Raw genomic sequence first — 27415 nt, forward strand, 5'->3', positions numbered from 1 at the left:
TTTTGTGTAACTTCTGTCAATTTTAATAAAGAATGCTTAATAGTTTTGTATTGCACACACAACCAACCCCCGGCCCTAATTATTGCACCATATGGATATCTTACCGTAAGCCTATTTTGGTAGCCTGACTGCCTGTGAAATATGTTGATTATGGAGACAAACAGCTGGCTGAGACAGGTATAAAAAATAAAATGTTTGGCTTACATGCATTTTACTGTGGATGTTTAACCTATCATGATTCAGAAACAGAGTCAAGTAATTATAGGTTACTAAAAGAAAAAATAACAGAGATAATAACCATGATTACATATCCCATATAGTATATTCATGCATGAAAACATTAACTGTCAAGGGTTATGTAAAATATTAATATCCTCTCCATTTTATAAACACAAGAATTCATACCCAATTCTGAAAAATATGCTATACATTTCCGTACCTATATAAGGAGGACCCATGTCACCAAAATGTAATTCAAAACTTCAATCTATTTAAACGACCATAGAATAAAGACCCCATCTTCATCCACGTGAACTTGAGGTTCAACGATGCCATTTTTCTGTAAAATAAAATATGTGTTACCTCACAGTGACCCAACATAGGTTTGGAGATCTTATGCCCCCAAAATTAAGCAAATCAATTGAAAGCCAGTCAATTTTGACCCATTATTTGTGAAATATTGATACAGTGTATACAGTAAATCATCCGTATGAGCTCTAGTTGTGTGTGTTTCTAAATGTGCTTACCTCTGGTGACTTCGAAGCAGCGCTCACAGTGGACAGTGCGTCTGTAGACCCACATACTGTCCCCTGCCTTGAGATGGCCCAGGTCACTGCTACACACCTCACACTGAGAACACAGAGACACACAATGTCAGAAACTCTCATTAGGCGAAGAAGAAGATCATGATGCATGTGTATTGATTGTTACATCTCAAGGCAGACACAGAGTCCGATAATCTCAATGAGAAGATGGTTGGATGTAATCCAATCAATCAATTATTGGATGTAGTGGTGCAAATGTAACATATTTCTATCACAATATTGCAGATCTGATAAGAAGACAGAGGCCTCTGTACACACACTCAGGCATGGATGCTAGAATATAGTATTTCAATAGTTTACCTTAAAGCAGGTAGTGTGGCAGTTGATCTTCATATCCTCCAGCACCATCTTGGGGTCGGAACTCATGGGCTTACGGCAGTAAGAGCAAAGGTCTCTCTCCAAAACAGTCCTAGAGGGACTTATCATCACATGGCTGTATGAGAGAGCATGCATGGACCTCATGCAAGGCCAGACTGCATCAGCTAGGGGAGTTATTTTATCAAAACCATCAGCAGCTTTTTATTTGTGGCTAGATAACTATGTCATATGTTGTAACTATGTTATTGGTCTGTTACAACTGTTATATGTAATAACCATAAAATACATGTTTTTGTTTGTACATGTGATATCTTAATCATGTGCACAGTCAGAGGAAAACATGGATATAAATAGCACAGTTTGAAAGCATGATGATCATGACATAGATGACGGGATTCTTGAAAGTTGGGACAATCCTTGTGCTAATGAAATTAGCCCTGGAGCATTATATTGTGCTATAAAAAAAATATAGTATATATGTTTGAAAATGTGTATTAAATATTTAAATAATATGTTAGAATGACATGATCAAGGCCTTTAAACACTTGCTGGACAATAAAAAAATGTTTAAAAAATGTAATGCCTTTTATGGTGTCTGAAGGAGTTGACAATCATTTTATGAAAAAATAAATAATTAGGAGGTTGTTCCTTTATATGGTGTAATCGCTAATACTTTGGTTTATCAACAACATAAAGTAGAGCTTGTCCTGTCTTTCAGGAATCCCATATGAGATGATATGCATTCCTGCAATCTCACCTTTCAGGAGTAGAATACACCGTCTTGGTGGGTTTTGACATGAGAGAATCGAACAGATCGTCCTCAGCCCGGCTGAAGATGAGAATGGAATCGTTCAAATACAGTTTGTTACATGTATTCTTCAAAATGGATGTCGATGGTGGCCTAGAGGTGGTCTAGTTAATTTGCATGCAAATCACTGCCAGGTAGGAGTCGATTAATACTAACGTACCTGCTGTCCTTGTAGGTAGTAGACGTGGTGTAGACAATGGGGCTGGTGACACTGACACTAGTGTAGTAACATAATATATATTGTCATATAGGTGCACATAAGAAAAATCACAACCATTTACAGTGCCTTGCGAAAGTATTCGGCCCCCTTGAACTTTGCGACCTTTTGCCACATTTCAGGCTTCAAACATAAAGATATACAATTGTATTTTTTTGTGAAGAATCAACAACAAGTGGGACACAATCATGAAGTGGAACGACATTTATTGGATATTTCAAACTTTTTTAACAAATCAAAAACTGAAAAATTGGGCGTGCAAAATTATTCAGCCCCTTTACTTTCAGTGCAGCAAACTCTCTCCAGAAGTTCAGTGAGGATCTCTGAATGATCCGATGTTGACCTAAATGACTAATGATGATAAATACAATCCATCTGTGTGTAATCAAGTCTCCGTATAAATGCACCTGCACTGTGATAGTCTCAGAGGTCCGTTAAAAGCGCAGAGAGCATCATGAAGAACATGCCACAAGCCACCTGGGAGACACACCAAACATGTGGAAGAAGGTGCTCTGGTCAGATGAAACCAAAATTGAACTTTTTGGCAACAATGCAAAACGTTATGTTTGGCGTAAAAGCAACACAGCTCATCACCCTGAACACACCATCCCCACTGTCAAACATGGTGGTGGCAGCATCATGGTTTGGGCCTGCTTTTCTTCAGCAGGGACAGGGAAGATGGTTAAAATTGATGGGAAGATGGATGGAGCCAAATACAGGACCATTCTGGAAGAAAACCTGATGGAGTCTGCAAAGGACCTGAGACTGGGACGGAGATTTGTCTTCCAACAAGACAATGATCCAAAACATAAAGCAAAATCTACAATGGAATGGTTCAAAAATAAACATATCCAGGTGTTAGAATGGCCAAGTCAAAGTCCAGACCTGAATCCAATCGAGAATCTGTGGAAAGAACTGAAAACTGCTGTTCACAAATGCTCTCCATCCAACCTCACTGAGCTTGAGCTGTTTTGCGAGGAGGAATGGGAAAAAATTTCAGTCTCTCGATGTGCAAAACTGATAGAGACATACCCCAAGAGACTTACAGCTGTAATCGCAGCAAAAGGTGGCGCTACAAAGTATTAACTTAAGGTTAAAAAAAATACAGTTTTATATCTTTATGTTTGAAGCCTGAAATGTCGCAAAGTTCAAGGGGGGCGAATACTTTCGCAAGGCACTGTACATTTGTCATTCAGCAGACGCTCTTATCCAGAGCGACATACAGTTAGTGCATTCATTTTAAGATAGCTAAGTGGGACAACCACATATCAGTCATAGTAAAGGTTTTCTCAATAAAGTAGCTATCAGAAAAGTCAAGATAGTAAGGCGGGGAAAAAGTCAAGTGCGAGAGTTCACAAAAGCCTTTTTTTGGGTGAGTGGGGTTGGGGTGAGAAGAGGGTGCACTGGGATTATTGGTTCCACCATTGGGGAAGCTGGTTCCACCATTGGGCTGCCAGGACAGAGAAGAGCTTGGACTGGACAAAGCGAGAGCTGCCCTCCCATCTGGGTGGGAGGGCCAAGAGACTAGAGACCAGAGGGAGTGCTCGGGTTGGGGTGTAGGGTTTGAGCATAGCCTGAAGATAGGGAGGGTCAGTTCCTCTTGTTGCTCCGTAGACAAGTACTACGGTCTTGAGGTGGATGCGAGTTTCGACTGGAAGCCAGTGGAGTGTGAAGAAGAGCAGGGTGACATGGGAAAACTTGGGAAGGTTGAACACCAGGCGGGCTGCAGCGTTCTGAATGAATTTCAGGGGTTTGATGTGGAGTCCAGTGGAGTCCAGCCAACATCCAGTTGAAGTAGTCCAGACGAGAGATGCCTGGACAATTGCCTGGATTAGGACTGGCGCCGCTTTCTGTGTGACGAGGAGGGAGCGAAAGGATGATAGGTCCTCCGGGAAGTTTAGTTTCCCCAAATTTTCGCTCAGCTGTCCGCAGACCTTTTCTGTAAGCTCACAATGAGTCACTCAGCTATGGAGCAGGAGGGGAGGGCCGACTAGGCCGGGAGGAGGACAGAGGGAGTCATAGGATGTGGAATAGGAGAAATGTGGGGTTGAAGAGGCAGAATCAAGAGACAGGAGGGAGTAGGATTTAGCAGAAGGGAGAGATGGTAGAATAGAAAAGTAGAGTAGTGGTAGAGAGAGAGAGCGAAGATTGCAACAGCACATGAGCATCTGGGTAGGGGCTGAGTGGCTAGGGTTGGAGGAAAGGGAGACAGAAAAGGAAACAAAATAGTGATCATAGACCTGGAGGGTAGTGAGAGTGAGGGTAGTGAGAGTAGTGGTCGAACAGACTCTTGTAAAGATGAGGTCAAGCGTACTGCCTGCTTTGTGAGTGGCATTGGCTTTGAAACTATGTTTAGTGATAAAGATAGATACAATCCCAGGCATGATGCCATTAACCATTTCATCAGATTAATTTAAAGAGCATTACGTACCTGTTGTCTGGCTTGCTGGAGTAGCTTCTACGGGTGTTGGTTGAGGTGTATTCCTCACTGTGTGTGAGGAAATAGGGTGGGATTGTAGGTTATTTTCAAAGACTTGTGAGGATTTATGGGCTGTGAAATCCATCTCTGATAGGTTGTTCTTGAGATGATTGCATTGCAGTCTGCGAATCACCTTTCATCCTAAAAAACAACTAATTATTATCTGTACATTAGTCAGTCTGACACCACCTACTAGACGTAGACGTCACTTCAACTTTTAATTTTGATTTGGTTGAGTTGTCAACTATTGTGAATTCAACAAAACATTTCACTATGTCATTGGATTTAGGTTAAAAGTGGGGGAAAACTAAATGCCCTTAATGCTGATGAGTTTTTGCAAATCCATTGAGTGTTCCTCGTGGATTCAATGTCATATAGATTTTTGGGGGTTGAAATGGGGTGGAAATAGTGTTGATTGAACCAGTTTTTACTAGAGGTCGACCGATTATGATTTTTCAACGCCGATAACGATACCGATTATTGGAGGACCATAAAAGCCGATATCGATTAATCGGCCAATTTTTTTATATTTATTTATTTGTAATAATGACAATTACAACAATACTGAATGAACACTTATTTTAACTTAATATAATACATCAATAAAATCAATTTAGCCTCAAGTAAATAATGAAACATGTTCAATTTGGTTTAAATATATTTTTTTAAAGTGTTGGAGAAGAAAGTAAAAGTGCAATATGTTCCATGTAAAATATGTGCCTTGTAAGAAAGCTAACGTTTCAGTTCCTTGCTCAGCACATGAGAACATATGAAAGTTGGTGGTTCCTTTTAAAATGAGTCTTCAATATTCCCAAGTAAGAAGTTTTTGGTTGTAGTTATTATAGGAATTATAGGACTATTTCCCTCTATACCATTTGTATTTCATTAACCTTTGACTATTGGATGTTCTTATAGGCACTTTAGTATTGCCAGTGTAACAGTATAGCTTCCGTGCCTCTCCTCGCCCCTACCTGGGCTCAAACCAGGAACACATCGACAATTAGCGCGCGCTAACTAGCTAGCCATTTCACTTCGGTTACACGAGCCTCATCTCGGGAGTTGATAGGCTTGAAGTCATAAACAGCGCAATGCTTGACACATAACGAAGAGCTGCTGGCAAAACACACGAAAGTGCTGTTTGAATTAATGTTTATGCACCTGCTTCTGCCTACCACCGCTCAGTCAGATACTTGTATGCTCAGTCAGATTATATGCAACGCAGGACACAATAACGACCTGCCTCTTTCTCGTTGCACTCCACAAGGAGGCTGCCTGTTATGCGAATGCAGTAAGCCAAGGTAAGTTGCTAGCTAGCATTAAACTTATCTTGTAAAAAACAATCAATCATAATCACTAGTTAACTAGTCCAACGCTCTAACCACCTGATTACATTGCACTCCACGAGGAGCCTGCCTGTTACGCGAATGCAGTAAGCCAAGGTAAGTTGCTAGCTAGCATTAAACTTATCTTGTAAAAAACAATCAATCATAATCACTAGTTAACTACACATGGTTGATGATATTACTAGATATTATCAAAGGTTAATGAAATATCTAGTAATATCATCAACCATGTGTTATTGTGAAATATGACTGAAATGACAACAGAAATGTTATAATTTGATGTCAACTATCGGTCCAATATGCAATCCCTAGAAAGCTATAGTTAAGTTGCATGAAGGACAGTAACTGTTGATCATATAAGTTGTAAATACAATATTGTTGAAGAAGAATATATCATTAAGTACTGGTTCTTGTTTAGAGGTTATTATGTTTACCTGGTAATGGTCCTAGTTGTAGAGGTCGGAGATTTCACAGTTTTGACATCCCTAAATGGAAACAAAGATGGGATACATTTTGGTTATTCACCTCACACACAGATAATGAACCGTTACTAATATTGAGAAGTATTTTGCTGAAATCGATTTGATTAAATCAGTAAAACTTACCCTTTGGGGCTGTCGACAGTGACAACTTCTTTATTGGTGATGGTTGTAGTACTGTAAGTATAAACAATGGAAATGATATGCTCAGTTTGAGTTGATCTACAAATATCACATGATGAAACCAATTTTTATAATCAGAAATGTTATATACTGTGGACCACTTGAGTGTTCGGATGATTAACAAGGGTTCCAAAAATGTAGTAAAAAGGAGAGGTGAGAGGACTACCCTGCTGTGTTCCCCTCGACAAATTTAAAAAAGGAAGCGATCATATTGGATTGGAGTACAATACCTTAACCCACTTGATAAATCCAGGGCCAAAGCAAAACGTTAAGGGTATTTGTCAAAAAGCCCCAGTCCACCCTATCAAATGTCTTCTCTGCATCCAGGTGAAAGGCTGAGTACTCTTTTTGACATGAGGTGAAGCACATTTCTAAGATTGTCTGTGGAGGTTCTACTTTTTACAAACCTGAGCTGTGTGAATAATATGAGGCAAAACCTTTTCCAGCCTGGCTAGTACTTTTAAAAGCAAAAAACTCCCTAGGTCAGTGGGGTCTCTATCCTTCTTGAGAATGAATGAAATTAGTGCCTTATTAACAGCGTCAGGTAGCTGCTCCAGTTCCAGAGCTTCTGCCGTGTTAATATAGGAGCTAATACGTCAATGTTCCTCTTGTAATATTCAACCGGCAAGCCGTCTAATCCTGGTGATGTTCCAGACTTCATTGATATGATGGCTGTTCTTATCTCAGATTCTAATATAGGAGCATCCAAATGTTTTATTTGTTCTGGGGACACCCCTGGAAACTCTATCTTTGAAAAAAAGGCATTCAATTTAGCTGGGTCTAAGTTACAGTCAGAAATACAAAGAGTTGAATAAAAGTCACAAAACACATTGTTATTATATTTTTTACCAGTCAGTACCTCCCCACTTCCATTTTTGATAGCTGGTATTACAAAACTGGCATATTTTTGTTTAAATTGTCTAACCAATAATTTACCTGCTTTTCCACCACTTTCATAAAAGTTTGTCCTCAGCCGAAACATATTCACCCTTTTTGTTATAGATCTCATGTAATTGAATCGTCAGATGACAGACTTTTCAACAGTGACTCAATATTTTTCTTGGATAACTATTTTTCCCAACTCTTTAATTTGAGACGAGTATTTCAACTCTATCTTCCCTTTTCTTTCTACTGGTGTGTGCTATTATTTTGCCCGTAAACATAAGCTTCAGAATTCTCCAACACCGTAATCAATTTGTCAGTGGAAATAATGTTTGTTTAAAAAAAAACACTTGAGATCTTCGAGGGAAATATTAAATGTTTCATCTTGGAATGAGGATGTATTCATCCTCCATCTAATGCTTTTCTTAGCCATATCAACCTCAACTACTATAGATAATTCCACTGTTGCGTGGTCAGCCAAAGCAATAACCCCTATTTTACAATCTATCACATCTTTAGTCATACTCTTGAAAATTAGGAAGTAATCTATCCTGGCATGAGATTTATGGTTATGTGAATGAAATGTATATTCCTTCTTCCTAGGATTTACACGTCTCCATATATATCTACCAGACCAAGATCCCTCATTAATAGGTGTATTGCTGCGCTGTTCCTTGGTACAGTTTTACAATAAGTAGTTTCATCAAGGATACCATCTTGAACCTGGTTAAAGTCTCCCGCCACTATTTATTTTTCCCATGTCCTAATGGAAAAACCCAGGATCCTTCTTGTTTGGTGCATAAATATTAATACACATATTAACCTTATTACCATTTATCAGTGCTTCAACACACATCTTTCCTCTCTCATCCTTATGTTGCTTTAACATGACAAAACTCAAATTAAGGCGCCTGTCTCAGTTAGCTGTGTCTTGCACGATTCTGTGGAGATCCTCATACAGTTTGCCGTTGTTCTCGGCTTTCTTAATCAGTCATCCTCCAGCGTTGATATCCAACCCTCTGCCTCATCTAGCCTCTGTAAATACGCCCAATACATCTTCTTGCATATCCATCTGAGATTGCATGACCTGAGGAACATTCGATTCGAGAATGGTGCTGACTCTACCCATTTCTTCCATCGCCTTCTGTAGGGATGATTGCAAGGCCGACAACGAGCTGGGTTCTATGTTCTGCCTGTTCAAGGCAGCCATGCTAGCCCTTTTAGACGAAGCGCTAGCGATTGTGCTACGTGTACGTGCTGATGCTGAATTCAACACAGACATTGTTGAAATACTTTGATAAAACAAATAAAAATAACTTTCCCCTCAAAAACAATGATACTAAATTGACTATTTTATCGAACTTTGATGAAATTGGGAGGGTTTTATCGGGAGGCTCCTTCCAGACAGCCACCTTGCTTCGCAAGTCTCAATATTGAATAATATAGATTATTCTAGCTTGTACTGAATTAAATGTATTATATTACACAGGTACTGTAGAAGTTTATTGGATTCAACAGACTTCTTAGTGAACCTTTCAAGTTCAATACAGAGTGCAGTATCCTGCAGTATCTGGAATAACATGAACACCTCCCTAAGGGAGACCTTACCTGTCAGGGGAGGAGTAGCGAGCATTCATGGTTGTCGGCAGGAGAGTATCAAAGAGGTCATCCTCGGTCCTGTGAAGATTATAATTATACTGTAATTAGATACATTATTAAATTATGTTCAATGTCAACACCCTTATATCAATTTGAACACCAAAGTCATTATCGTTAGCTAAATGGATTTTTGCACAAAACATATTTGACAGAAGGGACAATATGAAAATAATGGACCAATCCAAGGCCTTCAATTGAAGGTCAGTATGCTTACTTTGAGGAAGTCCCCTTTGGGATAGTGGGGGGTTTCTTGCTGACATCTCTGAATAAAAAGGAATGTGTTTTTAGGGAAATATAGCATTTCATTACGGTTTTGTAAAAGTCGTTCACATTGTGTGTTTGTGTTTAGTGCATATCGCTGCTCAAACTCACCCAGAAGTGCTTTCCTTTTTAGTGGTTTTCAGTGTCACAGTGTCTGTTTTGGAGACACTTGTCGTGCTTGAGAAACATGGAAGAAATGGATCAATATGTTGACCAATATTCATCAATATTCCTACACTAGTTCATTGGTGAATGTGGACACGACCAAATCAAGTATGAGAACGTTTTTTAATCGCCTTCTAAAATCTTTAAAATAATGTGAATGTTTATCTATTGATGAAAAAATTGTTAAACAAAGATCTTACCTGTCTGGGATCAAGTATTCCGTTTTGACGGATGTTGGTATCAGACTACTGACTAACTGATCCTCAGTCCTGCCAAGACAACAGTAACTCATTTATTATTAACCAGATTCTGCATGGATTGAATTGATTATATTGTTTGGAGATTATACAGACATACAGTATAGCACATGTTACACATCCTATGTTATTGTGTCACTTGTCAAGCCTGATTTTACACGTTGGGGGTGGTCACTTTGACTTCTCGCTCACTTTTGGCTTTGAAGGTGGTGTTCTATGTATGGAATATGTTACTGTTACCGCTACCGTTACACGTTACCATCGCATGTTACATTACTGTTCCTATTGCATTGTTACTGTTACTGTTAAATCTCTGCCAGATTTACTACAGCTGGGGAGGGGGGTTCTAAGCTGACATGTGGAATGGTTTTAAGATGGTTATACAATGGATCATTCAGCTATTTGATTTAGAATTCTAGGAGCCCTTTAGGTATAAAAAAAAAAGTTAACAAATGATTTGATAAAATATTGAATTTGGCCTTCACTACCATAATGCATTGAATAACAAATTCATAAATGGCTAAAACATCTTAAGGACTACGGTTTTGGAGTGTCTGTCCTATATCTAGGAGATATAAGAAAGCTCTGGAAATATATATACTGTATATACTGTATATACAATTGGCCCCATGTCGTCCGGGTTTGGACGGGGTAGGCCGTCATTGTAAATAAGAATTTGATCTTAACTGACTTGCCATGTTAAATAAAGGTTAATTGACTGACGAGTTTCAGAAGAAAGGTCTTTGTTTCTGGCCATCTAGAGCCTGTAATCGAACCCACAAATGCTGATGCTCCACACACTCAACTAGTCTAAAGAAGACCAGTTTTATTGCTTCTTTAATCAGAACAACAGTTTTCAGCTGTGTTAACATAATTGCAAAAGGGGTTTCTAATGATCATTAAAATCATTAAAATGATCAACTGACACAACGTGCCATTGGAACACAGGAGTGATGATTGCTGATAATGGGCCTCTGGCCTCTATGTAGATATTCCATAAAAAATCTGCAATTTCCAGCTACAATAGTCATTTACAACATTAACAATGTCCACACTGTATTTCTGATCAATTTGATTTGCAAAAAATGCGGTAGTGTGTATATATATATGATTTTGTTTTACACATATTTTACTAACTTTTGGGGGTTAGGCATAAAACTACCTCCATAATTGCATTACATTTTTTTACCGGTACTAATTACCTTCAGACGTTTCCCATGACACATCGTGTTCGTGAGAATCTCCCCTTTCCACAGTGGGGTCCCAGTAGTTTGTAACTCAAACGGTTCGGACGCTACAAAAAGAAGTTGGCACATCGACGCTACAGACGTTTCATGAGAAGACACATTTTCATGGTCTGACAAACACTGCTGTAGCTTGGCCACCTTCCACCTCACATGCGGGAGGCCACCATAGATGGATGTGGTAGATTGAGACACAGTCCATGCAAAAAACAGATACAGTATCTCTAGATTAAATTGACGGATTTTGATGGGGAATTTCTTATTATGTTACTTAGATTGATTCGCCGGTGCGTCAATAGACTCTAAGGGGGATAATTATTATGTCATTATGAGCCTTGTCAAGACTGATCTTACACTTTGGGGGTGGTCACTTTGACTTCTTTGACAAAATACAATTACAAAATAATATAAAGATCAAGTGTACCAAAATAAACTACAAAATATATTTATTTAATTTAAATACAAGTATTTTGTATTTCAAAAATATGTGTATTATAATTAACAGCAACATCATTCTCAGCATGGCCTTGAAGGTGGTGAGTAGAGTGTCTTATGTAATTAATTTGGACAAATCATGATTTTACAGGTGCTCACATCTTTTGAATTTCGGAAGGGGGCATTTGGCCCATAGACTCACCAAAAACGGGCTGAGAGTTTTTGTTTAGAATGTTAGAGAGGACACTACTTCGCTTGTCTAACACATCTCCCCCCAGAACTAAATCGTGCATCAAACGCAATTACGCAAACACTACAGAATGGTACTTCAAAGCTTCACTCAACAAGTTGCATGTCAGTCTACAGCCCTGCTGCCAGCTGTGTCACCAGTCTGCCTACCACTGACATGATAAGACATCCTCTTGGATGCAGCAGGGAAAAGAAAATAGCACTGGGGGTAAAAAGAAAAGTATGTGTGCTCGTATATATGTCTCTGTGTGAGAAGCTGCAGCAGGAACATGATTGTATGATCAATGGGCCTGTCTGGGTCCTCTGCCAACACAGGTAAACATATTCTCCCTGCAATCCCTCACAGGCCTATCACAAGCTTATCATATATAGCATCATGGTTATTTATAGTACAGGCCATAGATGTTTTAATACGGTGTTGTATTAAGATTACTTAAATTGACAATTGTACACAAGGTCAAACCAAATTTTGACTTGTCCCAACCCCTCTGAAAGACACTGACACATATACAGGTTGAAAAGTTTGGAGCAGAGGGCTGCCACACTGGGTACCCGTGGAGCAGTAGTTGTGGGGGTTTAAGTGCCTTGCTCAAGGTCACAAAATAGCATATAGGATTTTGATACAGCAAGCCTTTGCCAGCTCACTTCCCGAAAGATTTTTCCGACCCGGATTCAAACTGGCAACCCTCCCGTTCCTTGCTCGCCTCTCTAACCACTAGACTATCTGCCACCCCTATTTTCAAAGGGTGCAGTTTTACCCTTTTCTGGAGCTGAAGACTCGGTCGGTGAAGCTCTCAGTGTTGGTGGTGGGCGATTTCACAACTGGGGATCTGTAAACAGAACCAAGAATGTTTCTGTACATCCTTTGATGGGGATTAGTAAAACTAAAACAGGTGTGCGTATGTAAATGCCATACCTGCTCACACGCTGGCTTGTGGAGATGGTAGTCTCAGTAGTTGTTCCACCTTTGGTGGTGGTAGTTGTTGTGGTGCTGAAGGAATGAATTCAACAGGATATCAAAACATTAAAATGTTACTGTGTCACCTTTGATAGCAATACGTTTATAAAGGCGGTGAATACACTTGGCCAAAGCTCCCTTGCATAATAGATGATTAGCTTGCCCACCCCACTCCAAAAAAAGGAAAAATAGAAACAGAATAAAAGCACTCACAATTTTTAAGTGTAAAACTAATGATCTACCTTGTTTTCTTAGGTTCCTCTGTGACTGTTGTTTTAGAGACAGTGGTTCTGTAATGACATTACATTAGTAGAGGCTGAATATGAGACATTTCATGGACAATACATTTTATTACACAAACTATTCAGTGCACAAGCACAACTGGAATTCATGATCGTATAGGGTCACCTACGTCTTGAGACAATCTGACTTCGGTGGGGAGGTACTGTAACAAACAAAAGACAGCATTTGGAGATCATCTCTTTCACAACAGCTAAATATCCACTTACAAAAAAATTCTGTTCACATTCGAACATTACCTTTTTGTGTAGGATGTGCTAGTACGTCCATAAGTTGAAGGCAGGGTGCTACATCAAAAGGGGAAATTCCATTTTATTAACAATAATATAACTGCTAACTGAGTGGACAAAATGTGGGCATGGGTGTCATAATTGTGTAATTTTCTGGTTGGAATCTGTTTTTTTGGTTTAAAGTGATGTCAGCTAACCAGATTATAACCAGGTAAAGACATATTTTTCAAGTTTACAACCTGACCATTGCGTCTTTTCATGCAATTTTGTCTACTGGGAACACATTACTGCAACAAGTAAAGGTGTGAGTTCTGTAAAGGAGGAGAAAAGCCTACTGACCTGCCCTTGCTCAATTCATCCTGACTCCCACCAAATCTGCAATCAGATTACTTTTAGAGTGCATGTCATCAGTCAGTGTAAGTATTCACCCCCCTTGGATTTTTTTGGCATTACAAAGTGGGATTGAAATTGATTTATTTGTGATGTATTTCTATAAGTAATTATATAAATGTTTACAAATGAATACAAAATGTATAACTAAAATGTCTTGGTTATGTAAGTATTCACCCCCCTTGTTATGGCAAGCCTAAATAAGTTAAAATGTGCTTAACAAATCATACAATAAGTTGCATGGACTCACTCTGTGTAATAATAAAGGGGTTAACATGAGTTTTGAATGACTACCTCATCTCTGTACCCCACACATACAATTATCTGTAAGGTCCCTCGGTCGAGCAGTGTATTTAAAGCACAGATTCAACCTCAGGGTAGCCTAGTGGTTAGAGTGTTGGACTAGTAACCGGAAGGTTGCGAGTTCAAACCCCCGAGCTGACAAGGTACAAATCTGTCGTTCTGCCCCTGAACAGGCAGTTAACCCACTGTTCCCAGGCCGTCATTGAAAATAAGAATTTGTTCTTAACTGACTTGCCTGGTTAAATAAAGGTAAAAAAAATAAAAAAATAAAAAAGACCAGGGAGCTTTTCCAATGCCTCACAAAGAAGGGCAGCGATAAAAAAAAAATACAAATTAAAAAGCAGAGACTGAAGCTCCCTTTGAGCATTATGTACCAATACAGCCTGTCAATACAGAGATACGGGCGTTCCTCCTAACTGAGTTGATGCAGAGGAAGGAAACCGCTCAGGAATTCCACCATAAGGCCAATGGTGATTTAAAAAAAGTTAGTTTAATGGCTGTGATAGGTGTGGATCAACAACATCGTAGTTACTCCACAATACCAACCTAAAGGACTAAGTGAAAAGAAGGAAGCCAATACAGAATAAAAAATATTCCAAAACATGCATCGTGTTTGCAACAAGGCACTGAAGTAATTCTCCAAGACATCACTGAGTACCACTCGAAATATTTTCAAGCATGTTTATGGCTGCATCATTTATTTTGTATTTTTTTACTTTTTGGATTATGTATGTATTTTGGGGTATTACTGCACTGTTAGAGCTAGAAACACAACCATTTCGCTGCCCCTGTGGTAGCATCTGCAAATCTACAGTTCAAGACGGAAGTTTACATACACTTATGTTGAAGTAATTAAAACTCGTTTTTCAACCATTCCAAAAATGTCTTGTTAATTAACAAACTATAGTTTTGGCAAGTTGGTTACGACATCTACTTTGTGCATGACACAAGTCATTTTTCCAACAATTGTTTACAGACAGATTATTTAACTTATTATTCACTGTATCACAATTCCAGTGGGTTAGAAGTTTACACACACTAAGTTGACTGGGCCTTTAAACAGCTTGGAAAATTCCAGAAAATGATGTCATGACTTTAGAAGCTTCTGATAGGCTAATTGATATAATTTGAGTCAATTGGAGGTGTACCTGTGGATGGATTTCAAGTCCTACCTTCAAGACATCAGTTAAAGCTTAATCGTAAATGGGTCTTCCAAATGGACAATGACCCCAAACATACTTCCAAAGTTGTGGCAAAATGGCTTAAGGACAGCAAAGTCAAGGTATTGGTGTGGCCATCACAAAGCCCTGACCTCAATCCGATAGAAAATTTGTGGGCAGAACTGAAAAAGAGTGTGCGAGCAAGGAGGCCAAGAAACCTGACTCAGTGACACCAGCTCTGTCAGGAGGAATGGGCCATAATTCACCCAACTTATTGTGGGAAGCTTGTAGAAGACTACCCGAAACGTTTGACCCAAGTTAAACTATTTAAAGGCAATGCTACCAAATACTAATTGAGTGTATGTAAACTTCTGACCCACTGGGAATGTGATCAAAGAAATAAAAGCTGAAATAAAAAATTCTCTCCACTATTATTCTGACATTTCCCATTCTTAAAATAAAGTGGTGATCCTAACTGACCTAAGACAAGGAACTAAATGTTAGGAATTGTGAAAAACTAAGTTTAAATGTATTTGGCTAAGGAGTATGTAAACTTCAACTGTATGCACAAGACCATGTTATGGGAATGCTTTCATGGGCAAGTACTGGGGAGTTTGTCCAGGATAAAAAATAAACGGAATGGAGCTAAATACAGGCAAACTCCTAGAGGAAACCTAGCTCAGTCTGCTTTCTACCAGACGCTGGGAGACAAATGAACATTTTAGCAGGACAATAATCTAAAACACAAGGCCAAATCTAAACTCAGCAAAAAAAGAAACATCCCCTTTTCAGGACCCTGTCTTTCAAAGATAATTTGTAAAAATCCAAATAACTTCACAGATCTTCATTGTAAAGGGTTTCAACACGGTTTCCCATGCTTGTTTAATGAACCATAAACAATTAATGAACATGCACCTGTGGAACGGTCGTTAAGACACTAACAGCATACAGACGGTAGGCAATTAAGGTCACAGTTATGAAATCGTAGGACACTAAAGAGGCCTTTCTACTGACTCTGAAAAACACCAAAAGAAAGATTCCTAGGGTCCCTGCTCATCTGCGTGAATGTGCCTTAGGCATGCTGCAAGGAGGCATGAGGACCGCAGAAGTGGCCAGGGCAATAAATTGCAATGTCCGTACTGTGAGATGCCTAAGACAGCGCTACAGGGAGACAGGACTGACAGCTGATCATCCTCGCAGTGGCAGACCATGTGTAACAACACCTGCACAGGATCGGTACATCTGAACATCACACCTGCGGGACAGGTACAGGATGGCAACAACAACTGCCCGAGGTACACCAGGAACGCACAATCCCTCCATCAGTGCTCAGACTGTCCGCAATAAGGTGAGAGAGGCTGGACTGAGGGCTTGTAGGCCTGTTGTAAGGCAGGTCCTCACCAGACATCACTGGCAACAACGTCATCTATGGGCACAAAACCACCGTCGCTGGACCAGACAGGATTGACAAAAAGTTATCTTCACCTGGGGTGATGGTTGGATTCACGTTTATCGTTGAAGGAATGAGCACTGTGGCCTGTACTCTGGAGTGGGATCGATTTGGAGGTGGAGGGTCCGTCATGGTCTGGGGCGGTGTGTCACAGCATCATCGGACTGAGCTTGTTGTCATTGTAGGCAATCTCCAAGCTGTGCGTTACAGGGAAGACATCCTCCTCCCTCATGTGGTACCCTTCCTGCAGGCTCATCCTGGCATGACCCTCCAGCATGACAATGCCACCAGCCATACTGCTCGTTCTGTGCGTGACTTCCTGCAAGACAGGAATGTCAATGTTTTGCCATGGCCAGCGAAGAGCCCAGATCTCAATCACCTGAGCACGTCTGGGACCTGTTGGATTGGAGGGTGAGGGCTAGGGCCATTCCTCCCAGAAATGTCCGGGAACTTGCAGGGGCCTTGGTGGAAGAGTGGGGTAACATCTCACAGCAAGAACTTGCAAATCTGGTGCAGTCCATGAGGAGGATACACACTGCAGGACTTAATGCAGCTGGTGGCCACACCAGATACTGACTGTTACTTTTGATTTTGACATTCCCCCTCCATTTTGTTCAGAACGTTTCTTTTTTTGCTGAGTTTATATTGCAGATCCTTACCAAGAAGAGTAAATTTTCCAGATTTTTCCAGATGTTCTATGGCAAGACTTGAAAATGGCTGTTTATCAATGATCATCAACCAACTTGACAGAGCATAAATAACTTTAAAAAGAATAATGGCCAAATATTTTACAATGCAAGCTTACCCAAAAAGCCATAATCGCTGCTGGGGTATTGACTCAGGGGGGTGAATACTTACTAATCAATATATATATATTAGTGTTTTATTTTTCATGAATACATATTTTTTAGCAATTTTCTTCCACTTTGACATTACAGAGTATTTTGTGTAGATCGTTGACAAAAACGTATAATTAAATCTATTTTAATCTCACTTTGTAACAAAATAAAATATGAAGAAATCCAAGGGGAGTGAATATTTATGATATGCACTTTAGGTATAGGACACATATTGGTTTCTGAGGAGGATGACAGTGTGTGTTGTACAGTGATATTGATACCTCTTTTTTAGTGCCTCTACGGAGGACAATGTCTTGGTGGTTGTCGTTTGAGGGGATTTTGAGTCTGCAGGCTCAGCACTGTGAATGAATACGTTTGTTAAAACCATAGGTCAAAGAGAGCTACTATGATTATATTGAACCTTGGATAATAACACTCATGATGTAGTAAGTAGACCGCAATCTTCTCAGTAATGATCAAATGTTTTCATTTCATTATCTCGAAGGAGGCTGCTGTTTTTTCAGTAAGTATTCATGAAAGATCCATGAAAATGTGTATTATTAGAGTGCTTCGGGTTTTCATGGATCCATATACAAGTTGAAGCCAAGATGAGGAGATATATGAGGGAAGGGACTTCGGGAGATACAATATCAGGAAATAAGAATCTTTACCTGTCAAGAGCCTCATTGGACCGGTATTTGTTCAGAACCACTCTGCCAAAGTTTGGATCCTGGCTAAATGAGAGAAAAGAAGAGGACATGTTGAGAGGCAGTTTCTTGTTGTTTGAGCAACCATTACTAATATTTTTTTTATTTAACAGTAATGACACAGCAGCCATGTTTAGTCACATCCTAAACTTCTACCACACCCTACAGTAATGTTCCATTCAGAAGATCGGTGGAGGTGTGTGTGTGTGGTTTGTATGTTTGTTCGTGTGGTGTGTTTGTTGTGTGATGCCAGTGTCTCACTCGACTGCTTCGTCCTGATCTGCGTTGCTCCTGATCCAACTTCTGTCCTTTAGCAGAGAAGTCTTCTTCTTAGGGTCCTCAATCGCCTGGCTGGGACTGCTGCTCTTAGCTACAACCAGCACAACACCACACACAGACACAAAACACTGACAAACTGACCTATACATTGATCTTATAGCAAATATCGCAATAGACTGAACAAAATCAGTACTGCATAATAATGACATAATTATCACAATTGAAAGTGCATAACTATTACTGTTGTCCTATTAGTACATCTAACTCAGGGACGGTCTTTGTCTTTCACCTGATCCAGTCATTCTGGTTACTCAACACAGGTTACAATGCTGACCCCTTTGTGAGGTTATGACACTGTGAAACCGCACCCTCTGTCAAAATCCACCGAGGAGTTAGGTACTCTTACCCGCCCCTAATATTTAACTAGTGCCATTGCTGTTCAGTCCTCACACAACGGCCATTCTGCTTTTGCTCCATTAACAAAGCTTAGGGGTGGATTGGGACACAAAACATGGTTGAATGAATGGACAAATGGAGGAGTGAACACTGGGTGTATAAGAACAGTAAAAACAGACAGCCTTTGTGAAAATCATATGTCTACCTCATTGCTGTTAGGAATGTGAAATTCCAGCTGTGTGGCACGGATCATGCTCATATGCTGTGTTATTCTGTATACAGTGCCTAGCAAAAGTCTACAGCTTGCACAGTTTTCACATTTTGCTTCTTTTAAATTTCAATCTTGAAAGTTATTACATTGGGATTTTTTTTCCACAGCCTATTAATACAAAATTAAAAACAAAGTAGTCTTGATTGCAAAAGTCTCCAAACCCCTTGTGGCACACCTAAATAAGTTCAGGTAAAAATATGTTCATGGAAAATCCCACAATTTGTTGAATGAGGTCCATCCGTTTGCAAAATAAATGGTTCTCATTATTTAAGACTAACTTCCCCTGTCTCTGTAAAGTGTAAAGTCCCTCAGTTGGATAGTGCATTTTAAACAATGATTTAACCTCAGAGCCACCAATGATCTTTAGAAGCATGTTTGGGATGCATTTTTTAGACAGGCATAGATCAGGGGAGGTTACAAAATAATTCCAAGTCACCGAATATCCCTTTGAGTATTTGTCAAGTATGGTAATTCATCTGTGGATGATGTATCATATCACCCAGACACTGCAAAGATATGGTCATCCTTCCTAACTGAGCTGTGAGGGAGAATGGAAACTGCTCAGAGATATCACTATGGTGCTTATAGGTCCAATGCAGATGTTTTATCTCAATTTCAAATTATTTCTGGGTAACAATTAAGTACCTTATTGTGATTGTTTTAAATTAAAATGGTCAAAAATAAACAAAAATAGCTTCTTAGCTATGAGTATTGAGCAATTTCATAACCAAAAATTTTGCTAGGACTGTCTCAGGAGTGTTCAGAGTGGGTAGGGGAAAACGGAAAACTAGCTGTAGTCAAAAGTTTGGACACACCTACTCATTCAAGGGTTTTTCTTTATTTTTACTATTTTCTACATTGTAGAAAATGTTGGCTTGTGACCATCCATCTTCCTCTTGATCACATTCCAGAGGTTTTCAATGGGGTTCAGGTCTGGAGATTGGGCAGTGGGTGCGAGACCTGGAGAGACCTACAAGCCACAGTGTCTTGCACCCACTGTGAAATTTTGTGGAGGATTGGTGATGATCTGGGGGTGCTTCAGCAAGGCTGGAATCGGGCCGATTTGTCTTTGTTAAGGACACATGCATCAAGCCACGTACAAGGTCGTCCTGGAAGAAAACGCTTCCTTTCTGCTCTGACAATTTTCCCCAACACTGAGGATTGTTTTTTCCAGCAGGACAATGCTCCATGGCACACAGCCAGGTCGGTCAAGGTGTGGATGGAGGACAACCACATCAAGACAATGTCATGGCCAGCCCAATCTCCAGACCTGAACCCCATTGAAAACCTCTGGAATGTGATCAAGAGGAAGATGGATGGTCACAAGCCATCAAACAAAGCCGAGCTGCTTGAATTTTTGTACCAGGAGTGGCATAAGTCACCCAACATCAATGTGAAAGACTGGTGGAGGGCATTCCAAGACGCATGAAAGCTGTGATTGAAAATCAGGTTTATTCCACCAATATTCATTTCTGAACTCTTCCTCAGTTAAAACATTAGTATTGTGCTTTTTATAAATTAATATTAACTTATTTTCTTTGCATTATTTGAGGTCTCATAACACTGCATCTATTTTATTATTTTGACCAGTTGTCATTTTCTGCAAATAAATGCTCTAAATGACAATATTTTGATTTGGAATTTGGGAGAAATGTTGTCAGTAGTTTATAGTATAAAACTAAAATGTTCATTTTACCCCAACACATACAGTGCCTTGCGAAAGTATTCGGCCCCCTTGAACTTTGCGACCTTTTGCCACATTTCAGGCTTCAAACATAAAGATATAAAACTGTATTTTTTTGTGAAGAATCAACAACAAGTGGGACACAATCATGAAGTGGAACGACATTTATTGGATATTTCAAACTTTTTTAACAAATCAAAAACTGAAAAATTGGGCGTGCAAAATTATATCAGTAGTGGGAAAATATTGATTTAATCCTTTTCATATTAAAATTGAAGGCAGCAAAATGTGAAAACTGTGCAAGGGGTGTGTAGACTTTCACTAGGCACATAGTTACTTACCGGTACTGGTAGAAGAAGACCTCTTGGAGTAGGAATAAGACATGTTGATATTGTCACTTTTGTTGAATCTGGAAAAAAGGGAAATATTCTAAATTCAGTACCCATCATTCATCCACAGGGTGGTGCTATTGGTCACAATACTGTTACTGTATGACAATATGGAGCTGTGTTCAAGAACAAGGTAAGCCACTACTGGGGTAATATATACATTCAGAGAAACTATAGCATTGAGGTGACCAGGACATGTCACCTGTCATCTTATGTCATCTTAACAACTGTGTTGTTGTAGAGAAATATATCCAACTCCTACACAAAATCCTAAATCTTTAGGGTATATTTTTAAAAATGTATTTCCCATCCTAAATCAACTATTATGACAGCTGATTTGCTTTAAAAAATGTTTACCATCTTGATAACATTGTCCCACAAGTAGGAGTAGTAACACCAATGACCAATTTTTTTTGGTAACCAATTATGTACTTTTTTGGTCTCTTTTTGTGGGGGAGGAAGGGGGGGGGGGGGGTGTTACAGGTACAGAAATGATCAAAGAAATGCATACAAAGATGAACCAAAACCATTAGCCTAGCCCTCAGTCCCCATCCTCCCTTCCCACCCGTGAACCATGTTTCCCATGTTGATAGATTGAGAGATTCAAGGGGCTATCATCGATAAGTAACATAATAGATGCAAAGCATTGAATATTTAAATTCATGCACTTCAAAATGAATTTTGTAACTATGCCCCAGAAGCGTTCAACTGCAGGGCACTCCCACATCATATGACAGAATGTGCCTACCTGATTTAGGGGACACAGTGAACAGTTGGGAGTTGGGGCCAATTTAATTGTAAAACATTTCCTTGGTGTTAAATAGTCTGTGAACAAACTTAAAATATAGAAATTGGTGATTCAGAGGTCATATTTTTCCATGTTCTGTTCCAGTTTTAAAGGATTGTTTAGATTCAATTAGATCTGTAGACCATAATTTTTTAATGGCTACTGTAACTTTCCAAAAGTTGTTTATATATTATAGAGATCAGTCCTTTCAGGAGCCATCATTGGATGGTTCAGTAGTTTATTTATTCACTTTTATTTAATCAGGTGAAACCAATTGAGACCAGGGTCTCATTTTCACTGGTGCCCTGAGGACATATAATTGAAAAATAAACTACACGATATAAGATAGAATAACAAGATACAATAACAAGTACATTACATTAGAACATCACAAACATCACAGGCATCATAAACAAACTATTCAAGTCATCAATAAAAACAATCCACACCTCGGTGAACTGATTTATCATCAGGGTTTTAAAACTGTCCTAATGGCAACAGGGAATTCAAATGTAATTAATTTTGAAAGTGAATCCAAAAACGTGGAATGTTAAAACTAAAAGCGGATTTACCTTTTAGATTTACCTTTTAGATTTACCTTTTAGATTTACCTTTTAGATTTACCTTTTAGATTTACCTTTTAGATTTACCTTTTAGATTTACCTTTTAGATTTACCTTTGGATACAGGATACAGTGGCACGTATTAAGCTATCACCTGTGATAAAGCCAAGGATGTTATGGTACATGGCATCCAAAGGTTTAAGAGTAGTGGCTGTTTCATTCCAATAAATGGTGTCCCCGTAGTCAAGAACTGGCAGGATGTCACGCCCTGACCTTAGAGAGCCTTTTTATTTCTCTATTTGGTTAGGTCAGGGTGTGAGTTGGGTGGGCATTCTAGTTTTTCTATTTCTTTGTTGGCTGGGTATGGTTCCCAATCAGAGGCAGCTGTCTATCGTTGTCTCTGATTGGGGATCATACTTAGGCAGCTGTCTATCGTTGTCTCTGATTGGGGATCATACTTAGGCAGCTGTCTATCGTTGTCTCTGATTGGGGATCATACTTAGGCAGCTGTCTATTGTTGTCTCTGATTGGGGATCATACTTAGGCAGCTGTCTATCGTTGTCTCTGATTGGGGATCATACTTAGGCAGCTGTCTATCGTTGTCTCTGATTGGGGATCATACTTAGGCAGCTGTCTATCGTTGTCTCTGATTGGGGATCATACTTAGGCAGCTGTCTATCGTTGTCTCTGATTGGGGATCATACTTAGGCAGCCCTTTTTCCTTGTTTTTGAATAGTTGCTGTCTAGCCCTGCAGAACTTTACGTTCGGTTTTATATTTTGTTGTTTTGTCGGAGTTCAGTATTAAAAATCATGAACACTTTCCACGCTGCGCTTTGGTCTCATTCATCTAATGACGGACGTAACACAGGAAAGTTGCCTGTACAATCTGCCTCCTACTGTTCAGGGAGAGGCATTATCTATTTTTACATAGCCTGGTCAGCCTTAGGGGCAATAGTGTACAAAACAGTGTCATCTGCATATAGATTAATGTAACAGATTTTTGCAGATAGACCAATATTATTTATATAAATAGTAAAGAGGACAGGTCCCAAAATCGACCCCCATGGGACACCTTTAGTAATATCAAGGTAATTTGACTTGACACCATCAGAAAGCACACACTGTGTCCAATCTGACAAATAGTTCCCAAACCACTTGCAAGACGCCTAGTCGAGGCCCATTTCAGACAATCTTTGAATGACCAGGTGATGGTCAACAGTATCAAAGGCCTTGGATCGGTCTATAAATATGGCATCACAGTGATTCCTATGATCTAAGCAATTTTATATAAAATTTAAGACAAGCATAGCAGCTGAAACGGTTCTATGTCCAGGTCTAAAACAGACTGGTAACAATATCATTTGAAGTTAAAAAAGTTTGCCAGTGATTCTAATATTTTTGCAAGGCAAGATAGTGTAGAAACTGGACGGTAGTTATCTAGGTCAGAAGGATCCCCACCTTAGTAAAGGGAGAGGACATGCTCCGCCTTCCAGATCTTAGGGACCCGGAAGCAACGTTTAAATAAAAAATGTGCGTCCAAGGTTCTCCAATGAGGGGGGAAGAAAGCTGCAGTAGAAAGGGATCAAGCAAATCAGCTACCAAGATCAGGGTCATTTTGTCACATTTCAGATCATTGAGGATTTTCATAAACGGGTTGCAAATGGGATGCAAATGCCACTCCAATTCAAGAATGACCCAGAGGCAATGGACATTTTTCATTTTGCTGTAACATGACGCAGCCCAACGACACAACACCCACACACGACAGACCAAACTATCTGTCTGTACTGTAGTATGTCGACATAGGCAGAATTTGCTCTTCAGATAACAACCCTTGTCCACATTATGTTGTTGTACCAACAGTGCCAACTGCCAGTGCTCTCTAATCCCTGACTCACCAGTTAAGCCCGCAAACCTGTCTGTCTTGCTCTGCCCCCAAAGAGTGAGACACAGACACACCCTCAACGACACACCTTTCCTATACACACCTTTGAAAGTAGAACACAGAGCTGCACATAAGCAACATTCTTCAGGCCATTAATGATAAGGAGTATACTCTCTCCCACTAACACCCACATTATTCGGTGAGAGCACAACCTTGACAAAACATTAGCAAGCCTTTCATTAGCAGGCCTGAATATCTGAGCTGGGAAGTACAGTATCTGCCCAGAGCCATATAATGCTCTATATATGGCTCTGTATCTGCCTACAGAGAAGGAATATAAATAAATAAAAACTACTTTTAATATTTTTTTAACCACTAGTTATTGAATAGTGATTGATGGATTGGTTATTGTAACTCATACAGCTAATGTCAATCTAGAGGTGGCACTGAGATCCAGAGTAGATCATGTTGTGTTACTCATTTCTAATGCATAATCAGTTTGATTCCTAGCAAAGGACTCCAGCTGTGCTTCATAACCTTAGACAGAAAAAGTATCCTGCTTGTGCTGTGTTGCCAACTCATATGGTCATTGTCATGCCTGGCAAGACAGTATCACAGACAGATCAGGGACCAGGTCAGTACATTTACCATTCCTAGTTTTAAACAACAAGGATAGGAAAACCAACATCTTAGCGTGACGACTGATAATACACTCAGATCAGATCTCCAGGTGGGTGAGAATGCTTTCACGCTTCTGAAAACACAAACATTCTAACCATAAGGATGCCCTGATGATGTGATTATGACTGAATGCCAAAATGGCCTTCATGTCTGTCCCAATAACCAGATGGAATTCAGTTCATTCTAACAATATGCTGTTCAGAGAATTAAAAAACGGATAATAATTCTCCTGTTTCAGATTCAATGGTTGCTTTATCAACTAATTGATCATTACTGTGTAGCTTGTTGGTCAGTAAACGACTAGGACGATTATCGTGAAATTAATGGATGAGTCTTCATTAGCAGGCCTGAGTGGCAAATTGTGCTCTCTGTCTTATCAATAAATTAAGTTCTGTCTTGACTTTGGAAAGAGAGGTAGCAATCTTTCAAATAGTAGCAGCCAACTCTTTCTGTTGTCGGGTGTTGAGAGCTGCCATGTTCCCACAGGTGAATTGTGAATGGAGAGATTATGCTAGCTGCTGGAGCGAAATAAAGCTGCTAGTTGTTCCTTGTAAAAACTTAATATAGTATTATATGTTGATAACTATTTTAAAATAGGTCTGTTAATTCATTGTTATTTTGCAAAAGAAAGCCATGAGCAAGCCACATGTTTCAATGCATGCCACCGGAAACGGAAACCAAGATCAAGGTAATTTTTTCAGATTTTTGCTAACTGAGGAGTTTCATAAATGGATGCAAATGTCACTCCAATTCAAGAATGACCCAGAGGCAATGGACATTTTTCATTTTGCTGTAACATGACGCAGCCCAACGACACAACACTCACACACGACAGACCAAACTATCTGTCTGTACTGTAGTATGTCGACATAGGCAGAATTTGCTCTTCAGATAACAACCCTTGTCCACATTATGTTGTGGTACCAACAGTGCCAACTGCCAGTGCTCTCTAATCCCTGACTCACCAGTTAAGCCCGCAAACCTGTCTGTCTTGCTCTGCCCCCAAAGAGTGAGACACAGACACACCCTCAACGACACACCTTTCCTATAGACACCTTTGGCAGAGGAACACAGAGCTGCACATAAGCAACATTCTTCAGGCCATTCATGATAAGGAGTATACTCTCTCCCACTAACACCCACATTATTCGGTGCGAGCACAACCTTGAACAAAACATTAGCAAGCCTTTCATTAGCAGGCCTGAATATCTGAGCTGGGAAGTATAGTATCTGCCCAGAGCCATATAATGCTCTATATATAAAACTACTTTTAATATTTTTTTAACCACTAGTTATTGAATAGTGATTGATGGATTGGTTATTGTAACTCATACAGCTAATGTCAATCTAGAGGTGGCACTGAGATCCAGAGTAGATCATGTTGTGTTACTCATTTCTAATGCATAATCAGTTTGATTCCTAGCAAAGGACTCCAGCTGTGCTTCATAACCTTAGACAGAAAAAGTATCCTGCTTGTGTTGTGTTGCCAACTCATATGGTGATTGTCATGCCTGGCAAGACAGTATCACAGACAGATCAGGGACCAGGTCACAAAGAATGCTCTAACTGTCATATCCCTGTTGCCTCCCATTCTACATTTTACATGAGGTAAGAGCAGACTGCTGCTACGATTTGAGATTGATTAACAGCTCACATTATGAATATAGAGTTTTTTTTAAAGCTTTGCAATAGGCATTATCTATAGATGATTTTAAGAAATTAGACTATATTTTCAAATTTCATGTCAATGTAAAAAATATGTACATATCATTATTTACAGTCAGTATATAAGATCCTATTCATGACAGAATTCTCATAACCCATTTAAATGCTCTGACAAATACATTCACACATGCAGATCATTTTGTGAACATATTCATTCAATACAACATACTTTTGTTTCATAGCACATTATCTTAATTAACACAACAGCCTATGTTACAACGAACAACATACATTCAAATCTTCTGTGATAAGAGAAATACGAAAAACGAAACATACGTTTGTCTTTACATACCTCCGGCCTTCTTATGATACTGAATAAAAAACACTGACTTTGCGTATATGATTTGGCAGAGAGACAGGCTACATACCCTTGGAAGCTGAAAGCTGGTCCACTCACGCAACAGATATTCAAAAGTTTTACTAACGCCTAGGTACTCTTACAAGTCTATCAGTCACTAGTTTAGTCACTTGTTATTACGCCTTTCTTTATTCTCTATCCATGTTTTTAACCTCCAGGGAGGGGACACCAAACTGGCCAATGGCACCCGAGGGTGTGGCCTCTGAGACATCTCTCTTTCTCTCTCTCTCTTTCTTTCGTCATCTTCGCACTCCACT

The 27415-nt window shown here is 39.5% G+C and overlaps 1 protein-coding gene across 8 annotated transcripts; it reads right to left on the bottom strand.

The window, feature by feature from the left end:
- Nucleotides 1–27415, bottom strand: scel (sciellin). Of its 8 annotated transcripts, none has more exons than XM_090215097.1 (23): nt 27169–27415; nt 21112–21179; nt 18402–18510; nt 18105–18167; nt 17715–17792; nt 13631–13666; nt 13301–13348; nt 13174–13206; nt 13004–13051; nt 12720–12794; nt 12562–12633; nt 9819–9887; nt 9565–9630; nt 9407–9454; nt 9142–9210; nt 6595–6645; nt 6424–6474; nt 4599–4655; nt 2111–2167; nt 1900–1971; nt 1125–1233; nt 747–849; nt 1–559 (listed from the first exon to the last, which is right to left on the bottom strand). In XM_090215097.1, the coding sequence occupies exons 2-23, from the start codon at nt 21152–21154 to the stop codon at nt 543–545; spliced, it is 1374 nt and encodes a 457-aa protein (XP_090071223.1). In that variant the 5' UTR covers nt 21155–21179; nt 27169–27415; the 3' UTR covers nt 1–542. The 8 variants fall into 8 exon arrangements, with proteins under 8 accessions (XP_090071223.1, XP_090071221.1, XP_090071225.1 ...); XM_090215095.1 differs by having other exon boundaries at nt 1125–1242; nt 27169–27337; XM_090215099.1 differs by having other exon boundaries at nt 27077–27278.

Source organism: Oncorhynchus mykiss, chromosome 22 (genome assembly GCF_057628025.1).
Source record: "Oncorhynchus mykiss isolate SJ-2025 chromosome 22, ASM5762802v1, whole genome shotgun sequence".
NCBI classification, from domain to species: Eukaryota; Metazoa; Chordata; class Actinopteri; order Salmoniformes; family Salmonidae; genus Oncorhynchus; species Oncorhynchus mykiss.